The following is a 9,111-nucleotide window of genomic DNA, read 5'->3' as shown; positions in this document are numbered from 1 at the left end:
ATGAAACAGTTTACAAAAATCGTATCTGCATCAAATAAGCTGTGAGTGACTGTTGGTCTGAACGAATGTACACTCAGCTGGTGGCATTGAATATTTATTGCAAATATTCGCTTAAAATCATTAAAACCAAACACTACAATTAAAACAATAACAAACATAGTCAATTTGTATTTATTTTTAAACATAAAGCTGCCCCGATCTGATTGATACGACATACATATGCATGAGTATATATGTATTTATTTAAAACTTCACTTAAAATGCTTCCATTTGGAATATAATGGTAGTTGTCCATATAATACATATTTTTCTATTTAAAATATCTGTTTTGGTAATTATAATTTTTACTTAATTTTTTTTTAATTTTTTTTTTTTTTGTTTTCTGTAGTTTTTCTCTGCACATGGATTTGACTAAAAACTACGAAAAATTATTGTTTTCCTGTCAACATTTACAATTACATATTTAATACGAGTAAATTATTTACCTATGAATACATATGCAATACATAGTTGTTGTTTTTGTTGTCCGCCGCTCATTTAAATACACTTACACAATACATACGGATGAGTAAATAGTTAAAAACATTTTTCCTTTTTCTTTTTTGGCAAAAATTTTCCATTAAAAGCTAAATACAATACAGAGTAAATACATGAGGGTAATTATTATTGTTGTTGTTGTTAAATATTAAGGAACATTTAAGTTTTTGTCTAAAATATATGTAGCACATACATACGAGTATATAGACAAATTATATTATTTATTGGGTGAATGACTTAAATTAAACATTTACTACTAAGAATGAACGATAAATACAATTTTCTGAGCATACATCCGATAGGAACTGATTTTCTGGAGTAATATTTTAGTGGACGAAAGCTTTTTTTATGTTTAGATATATTAAACATTTACAAGAAATCTTAGTTCAAGAAAAAAATCATTAGAATTTATTGATACAAAGTTTAAGAGTAAAGGCTCCCAAATTTTAGATGAAAGCTTGAACAGTAACCTAACACATTGAAAAAGCTTGGAGTTTCAACAAATAAGTAAATTTACTAGAGTTTATAATAATAAGACTTTAGAGTAAAAGCTTTCACATTTTAGATAAAAAAATCAATAGAATTTACTAACAAAACAATTGAGGAGTAAAAGCTCCCAGATTTTAAATGAATGCGTAAACAGTATTTATAAAAGCTAACTTAACACACTGAAGGCTTGACCTTTCAATAATGAAAAATTTCAATCGAATTAATAAAGTTCAAGCTTTATAGGAAAAGCTCCTAAATTTTAAATTAAAGCCTGAAGAGTAGCTTAGCACATTTAGTAAGCTTGGACTTTCAATGAGAAAAAAATTCAATGAAATTTTTAAAGATAGCACTTTATAGCAAAAGCCCTCAAATTTGACATAAAAGCTTGAACAGTAACTTAACACATTTAAAAAGCTTGGAGCTTCGTTATCGTGACAGTATCGGTATCGCGTTTGAAATCAATCTATTCTATATTTGATACTATTGAAAAAGCTTTTACACTCGCTACCGAAGGTTCAGTACAACTGGGAAAATGAAAGTTGTGTCAAAGTATTTTTACTATTACGCCACTAGCCGCCAAATTCCACGTAAAAGTGTAAAGAATATTTATGAAAGCTATCCTCAGGCTCTCACAGAGGTTACAGTTATAATTTCGTAATAAGTTTAAAAAACTAGTTGAGCTCAAGCTCAAGTTTCGTTGCTATAGAAAAACTTTGAACAGCTTTTATACTACTTGCGGAAGTATATGTAAAATTAACAAGCTCGAAACTCCGGCTATTATAGTGGGAAATTTGAAAAACCAATTATATTAAAAGCTCGCAAATTTTAAATAAAAGCTTTAAAGTGTTTACAAAAGCTTAAATATTACATCTGAATAGTTCGAAATTTAAATTTTTCATGGAATTTAATACGTTCATAATTCCTTGAACGAGAGCTTTAAAGAAGGTCTCATATATCTAATGCCATGTCTTTGAGGAATACCTCATATAACCTCAAAAGAGCTCAACATAATTTGAAGACATGAAAGCGTGAATTATTTCTACAAAGCTTTTCATTCAGAAGAGATGCTTCAAGCAAGACACGTTCAGAGAAAGCCATATAAGAATCCATATAATCTTACATTTCCCATGAAAGTTTGTATAGGGACTAAAAAAATTGAGTAATTGCATCTGAAAATGGCGAAATTTCTATACAACATCTGGCAGAATGATTACAGCTCGCCTAATTATGTAGGTTGTTGTTAAAGAAAGAAAAAAACATTTAGATTTTTTACATATAAAAATTGGAAGCTGCGCCTCACTCTTTCTCGAAAACGTTTCAGTAAGGCTTAGAGAATGCATTTTGCGAGTATTTCACTACAAAATAAAAGTACGAAATTTATTAAGTGGAAAAAATAAATAAATATGCACTCAAGCTTTCATATTAAAGCTTACAATGTATCTAAAAATGCACATTTAATACACTCACAGAGCTTACAAATTCAATTCCGCTGCAAATTTCAAAAGTTAACTAAATTGCTTGAAAATGTAAGAAATAAGTTGAAATTCCCTGAACAAATTTAAGTAAAGTTTAAAAAGTGAAAGCTAAACCTAACCTAAAATATTACTCTTCCTGCAATCTCCGACTTTTTAGAATAAACATAAATTCGAAAGCTCTTCGTTATTTTATTTTAAGAATTTTATTTAAGAATGCGCGAATATACGCCAAGTTTCTGCGAATATTTGTGAGCCTCTAGCGCAACTTTTATTAAAACTATGTTTGTTATAATAAAACTTTGACTAAATCGCAGTTCTTGTAGTACTAAACTACTCTATTCCAATTAGGCGCTCATTGGTGCGCTTTCAGACTGTGAATGTTTACCGAGACTTTCACAAAGCTTTCACTCAACTTACGTGCTTTGTAGCACAAAACTGTTAATAGTAAAAATAAAGCTTTTGGACGCCACGCAAAGCATTCGAAATGTGAAATGTTTTGCCTAGGAAGTAATTCTTAAACTTATTAGGTATATAAATTTACTACATTTTCTATTTTGATTGCAAAAATATAATTTAAAAAAAATTAAAGCTTCTCTCTATTAAATTATAATCTGTATATGGATAATTTTAAAGTCAACAACTACTAATGAGTTCTTCTGATAAACATTTTTTCATACTTTTTTAACACTTCAATGGAAATCCCAATTCATATGTTTCCGCTCTCTCACTCTCTGCACAAAAATTTTGTTCAAGTGTCCTCATTAAATTTTATTCATTTATTCAAACTCCTCTACTAACTTCAGTTTACTTTATATTTTTGTTGCATTTTAGCAACGCTTCATTTACTTTAAATTGTGTTTAGTTTTTCATGCCACTTCCTCTCCACTCCTACCTGGGGCCTTCTGTATTTATCAAAACCACTTTTTTTATTTCTTTACCCTCAACGGCTTCTCTTCACTCGACTTTTTATGGTTTTTATAGTTTATTTTTTAATCTAATAATATCGTCCATTATCATAGGTGCCACGTGAGCCATATTTTCGCGACGTCTCCAGTCCGTCCATGCCATTCAATTTATTCAACCAGGAAGCGCGTTGTGCCAGTGTGTTGCCATTGGCCTCGTTTGGTGGACGTTGCTCCTCATTGCTGGACTCCAAGATCTGTGTGAAAAGAGAAAAAATATATTTATGTGTATAAGTGAAAGCCTTTTTTTCGGGGAGTTTGAAAATGTGCTATAAATCACTAAAACGTAAGTGAAAAGGTTAGTGCTGTGTTTGTAGATATGAGCAACAATTCGCAATATTACCTAATGAGGAAATCAATAACAAAGGATATGGCGAAGCCGAAGTGTTAATAACTTCTCATATCCATTGCAGTCGGCCCGCAGAATTTAAAAACCTTAACAACCTAAGAAGAGCTACGAAGAACTACCAACGAAGAGCTAAATCCGTGATTTCACATCTCTGAGAATTTACTTGAGTTACTTTGAATTTCTGTAGGTTGAGCAAATTCACAAGCAGAATAACACCAACGTAGAACTCCCTACAATAAGAATTTTAGAATTCAATAAAAATAAAGATGAAGATTACTTTCTAACCGTTATAGAGAACTTAATATTCAAGCAGGACTAGACTATTGCTTTATCATCATCACTCTCACGAAATTTTAAATTTTGTTTTGCCCAGCGCTATGCTAAAAAAAGTTGATGAATCTTCATAGGCTTCGAAAGCTCTTCAACTGTTTCCATGCATTTTAATCGTGTGCTGTTTATTAGGATCCTTAATGGTGTAAGAAACCAGAAAGCAGGATAAAGCGCGACGATATGCTTTGCGACGGTAATTAATAGGTTGGTTTAAAAAATTCACATATCTTTAATTTCCTATATGACAGTACTTCAATACCTCAAAAGTGTTACTTAAGAATGTTGACCAATTACAAGTGGGCGGAATACACGGCATTCAAAAAACTTCCACAGACATTAATCAGCGCAGCTTCTTATCACACCAAGAAGCAATAAAGTATGCGCAAGATGAATCTAACAAAGAAGTTTTTGATTACCAATATGCATACACATGTAGGTCAAGATTTAGTTCTGACCTACTGCAGTACCGTAAGAAATTACCAAACGGAAATGGGACTGGCTTGGCCACACACTACGCCGAGCTAAACACGACGTACCCAGAACTGTAGTTGAATGGAACCCGCTGGGCAGCCACCATAGAGGATGACCGTCTGACCCTTGGAAAAGCATTCTTCAGACTCTTCAGACGAAGATGGAAAAGACGAACAAAACATGGAGGGAAGTTAAGATACTAGCAGAAAATCAGGACCAGTAGAACGAATTTGTGGAGATTCTATATTCAAAGCAGGAATAAAATGATCAAATACATAAAGGGTGGTCAAATTTCAAGGGTCGATATTGAATGTAAACCACACCTAAACGTCAAGTTTTTTTCTGTATTTCATTTGACATTTTTTCAGTTTCAGACTAATTTAATTCGGAATATATAGAAAGATACACAATCGAGCAACGCGTTAAAGTTATTCAGGCTTATTATGAAAACGGGCAACAGTGAATAACCAATTTTCGAAGAAAATTATCTTCACTGATGAGGCACATTTTCACCTCAGTGGATACGTCAATAAGCAGAATTGACGAAAAACCAATGCACCCACAAAGAGTAACTGTTTGGTGCGGTTTATGGGCCGGCGGCATCATTGGGACGTATTTTTTTCCAAAATGCAGCAGTACTGTGAATAGTGTTCGCTATCGTGAGATGTGGTTTCAACAGGACGGTGCCACTTGTCACACAGCTAACGAAACAATGGCTCTTTTGCGCGAAAAATTTGATGGCCGAATAACCTCACTTCGCGGCGATGTCAATTGGCCGCCAAGATCATGTGATTTGACACCGTTGGACTTCTTTCTTTGAGGTTATTTGAAAGAAAAGGTGTACGTCGATTAGCCAGCAACAAGAGCTAAAGGATGAGATAATTCGACACATTAACGGCATAGAACCTCAATTATGCCGCAGCGTCATCGAAAATTTGGACCATCGGATGGAGGTGTACCACTGAGGCCGATATTTTGTTCCATACGTAATTTAACCATACCAGTATTATCATAATAAAGAGAAATTACAATAATTTCCTAAAACAATTTTATTTTATTCAAAATCAACACCGGCCCTTGAAACTTAACCATATTTTGTATGAAGTATATTAGTACCTCCATTGTAGAGATGTTAGAACAAAAAAATAGGCGAAGTAAAAAGAATGAGAGCAAGAATATAAGGACACCAGTTGCGTGCAACCAGTGACTAGTTAAAAGTTATGAATGTCAAATCGTCGCGTGCTGACAACAAATTTTACGCTGCTGCCACAAAATGAGATGCTCCCAAAAGTAAAGTAACCGAGGAATATACGCTGAGGTGACTTCCCTCATCATAATCCATGCAGCAGCAGAAATGGACTCACATGGACTCACTCAATGGACGGATAAGTGAAGTAAATAAATGAGAATTAGAAAAAAGTGTTAACAGCCAGCTGGAATTGCAAAAATATCTCCCTTCTCTGATACAACTTCGGATACTCTAGATACTCTTGCCAACTACTTCTATGTTCCGATATCAAAGAGATAAATTTTGCATTGTCAAGACGTAAACTGGCTTAAATCTTCTGCAAAATCCTTTCTAAAACAACGTTGAACCTACTATCTCTGGAACGATCCAAGATCCATCTAATCGGATGCTGCGAAATCGAAGCTTTTCCGCAATACTTGTACATTAGCATTGTTATGAAGACCCGAGAAATGCATCCTGAAAGGACTTTAATGTTCAATTCCCCACTCCTCCTTAGTGCAGAAAAATGCCCGATGATTGCATTCTTGGAGTGTTCAGTGAATAAATATCCTACTGCTCGGCTAGCTACGAGGAAGCGAAAGGCAGCTGCTGCGTTAGAAATTTCAGGCGGAAATTACGACGGTTAGCAGAAAAAACAACTCACGGGCTTCATTGAACTGAACCAAAACTGCTTAAGCGGCTATTGCGCCCATCAATAAGAAGAAACGTATTTCAAATGAAGGCAGTGCTCCCCACATGCAAGGCGGGAAAAGATTTAATATTTAGTATGAAATATTTGCAACCATTAGTCAGTGGCTGCGATAGCAACAAAAACTCTGTAAATACTTCAAATACAATGTGGCCATGCAAAACAGATTTCAGCAGCCACAACAACAACAATTCATTTAAACCACACAAATTATTCGTAAGTATCAAGAAAGAGAAGTAGAAAGAGATGAAGGCGGAGTGGAAGAAAGCATCTCGTCTGAGCGCGGATTGTGTGGGAAGTTTGCTGATTTTCCAGCATCCAAGATTGTGTATGTTTGCATGAATATTTATTTGTAAATGCTTTTGTACTCTGTGTGTGTGTGTGTGTGTGTGTGCCTACTATTGCATCTGCAGCACTGAATGTGTTAATGTGATAATGGCAGCATTGTTAATAGAGTTTGGTGTGTATTTGGGTAAGCGCCAATTGGAGCTGTAGTCATGTGGCTCAGAGGCTTGCGATAGATGTTGCAAGCAAACAACAGGGATGTAGCAACAACAATAAAACTAGCATTTTCGCAGTTATGGCGCAGCATAATATCAGTGAGCGCCCTGCAAGTGTTGTTGCAGTTGTTGGCTGCTGGCTGCTGGTGCTGCTCGTAGTTAAGTGCCAAAAATGCGATATCATCTCGCCGTCTAATCTGTAGTTGTCGTTGCTTCCACGGTTACTACGCGTTTTATCCACATTTGCTTTCATCTCATATTTGCTGCTGTGCAAACGCGCTTGTTGTTGTTTGTGTCGCTTTTGCAGGCACTGCAAAGTTACGCTGACGCGATAATAACAAATTAACTTTAACAAATGAATTGTTGTTAATTAAAATGTGGCAACCATTATATTGGGGTGAAACTGCGGCTGTTGCTACTGCAATGTACCAGGTTTTGCGTGTGGAAAGCAACAGAGCGCAGCAGGGTGCCACTTGACTATTTTCCTGCATATTTCACTCCTCTTCTCATGCCTGCCGTTTTTCACTACTTTGTTGTTGTTGTTTTTTTTCGTGCTTTTGCTCTGCTTTTCTTACTGGCTTACCCACAACCTACTTATTAACTTGGCTGAATTCGTCTGCCTTGCCATCATTTTGCTGTCATTTTTTTCGGATAATTTTGGCAAACAGACGCCTTGACGCCAATTGTTGACGCCTTCACATCGTCTAAAATAACAGCTGCAAAACACCTGCTGTTGTGGGTTATACAATGCTACTCCAGGAATGCTCCACACCTACGCAGCTACATACATTCGTATTATTCCTTGGAAATTTGTTGCTCTTGCTTTCGCTTGAATATTAGTTGTGGCTTATTACACAGTGAAACAAATTGAAAAAATTGTTTAGTATAGTACCTGGGGTCGCATAGTAATTTTTTCATAGACGATGGAGAATAAAAAGTATTTTATTTTTATTTGTTTTATATTTAAATTTTGTATCAGTAGTGTGCCCCAGGACCGCTACTTTGACCAAAACGATCTTTTATGTCCTGCTATTTGTTTTAGAATTAGTTTATACAAGTCCTATTGGCTGGCACTACAGGGTAAACGATATGAAGAGTTACCAACTTCACACTGCTTTTATCTGTAAAACAGCTCATGACATGAACGTCAAAATTGTTCTAATGGCAGTTCAATATATTGTTTATAAGCCATCAAAAGCATTTGCGTCTCAGTTTTGTTGAATTTGTTTTTTCTGTGATTGAATTCAAACGCAATAGTCACCTCAAAGTGACTAAAATGTTTGTGTATCGCACTATAAAACGTTAAAACGATGCTGGTAGCATTGCAAAGCGCTATGGAAGTGGACCAAAAATAACCGCAACAACGCCAGAAATGGTTCGGAATGGCTCGACTTGAACGAAATCTACGTCGAAGAACTGAAAATATCGCAAGACAGCATTCGACGCATATTGAAAAATGAGCTCAAGGTCAAGGCTTACAAGATCCAAAAACCGATCTTTCACTCCAGCAAAAAAAAGTTCGGTGCGAAAGAACAAAGGAGTTGTTGCGCTTGTATGAACGTGGGGAATTTCCTGGCATTGTGTTATCTGATGAAAAAAATTTCCCAATTGAGCAGTTCATAAACACTCAAAACGATCGTGTTTACTTGACCGAGTGCTCATACGAGAATTTGAGCCTACGTATGGCCATTCGAAGCAATTTCCCATCGCAAGTAATGGTTTGGGCCGCAGTGACCGCTGATGGACGCTCTCCAATCGTTTTTATCGAGCCTGGTGTTAAAGCGATGCGACTTATTATAGGGAAAATGTTTTAGAGGCTGCTTTAGAGCCGAGGACTCGTAAACATTTCGATCGTAGACCATGGACATTCCAACAGGACTCGGCACCGTCTCATAAAGCTCGTGTGAACCAAGAGTGGTTAAAAATCATGTTCCACACTTCATTTCGTCCACACAATGGCTTTCGAATTCGCCAGACGCAAATCCGATGGACTATTCCATCTGGTCCATTTTGGAGAGCAAGGGGAGGACTAAAAAATATGCCAGTATGGATGCGATGAAA

The 9,111-nt window shown here is 35.6% G+C and overlaps 1 protein-coding gene across 2 annotated transcripts in view; it reads right to left on the bottom strand.

The window, feature by feature from the left end:
• Positions 1 to 220: 220 nt before the first annotated feature.
• LOC129247523 (uncharacterized) overlaps positions 221 to 9,111 on the bottom strand; it is a 62,780-nt gene continuing 53,889 nt past the window's right edge. For both annotated transcript variants that reach the window (XM_054886675.1, XM_054886676.1), the window contains exon 3: positions 221 to 3,660. In XM_054886675.1, the coding sequence (XP_054742650.1) occupies positions 3,496 to 3,660 (165 nt within the window). In that variant the 3' untranslated portion in view covers positions 221 to 3,495. The remainder of the gene's footprint in view (positions 3,661 to 9,111) is intronic.

The sequence above is a fragment of the Anastrepha obliqua genome, chromosome 5 (assembly GCF_027943255.1).
Source record: "Anastrepha obliqua isolate idAnaObli1 chromosome 5, idAnaObli1_1.0, whole genome shotgun sequence".
Taxonomy (NCBI): domain Eukaryota; kingdom Metazoa; phylum Arthropoda; class Insecta; order Diptera; family Tephritidae; genus Anastrepha; species Anastrepha obliqua.
Note: the sequence above shows the minus strand (reverse complement) of the source record. Positions and strands in the feature narration are given on the sequence as shown.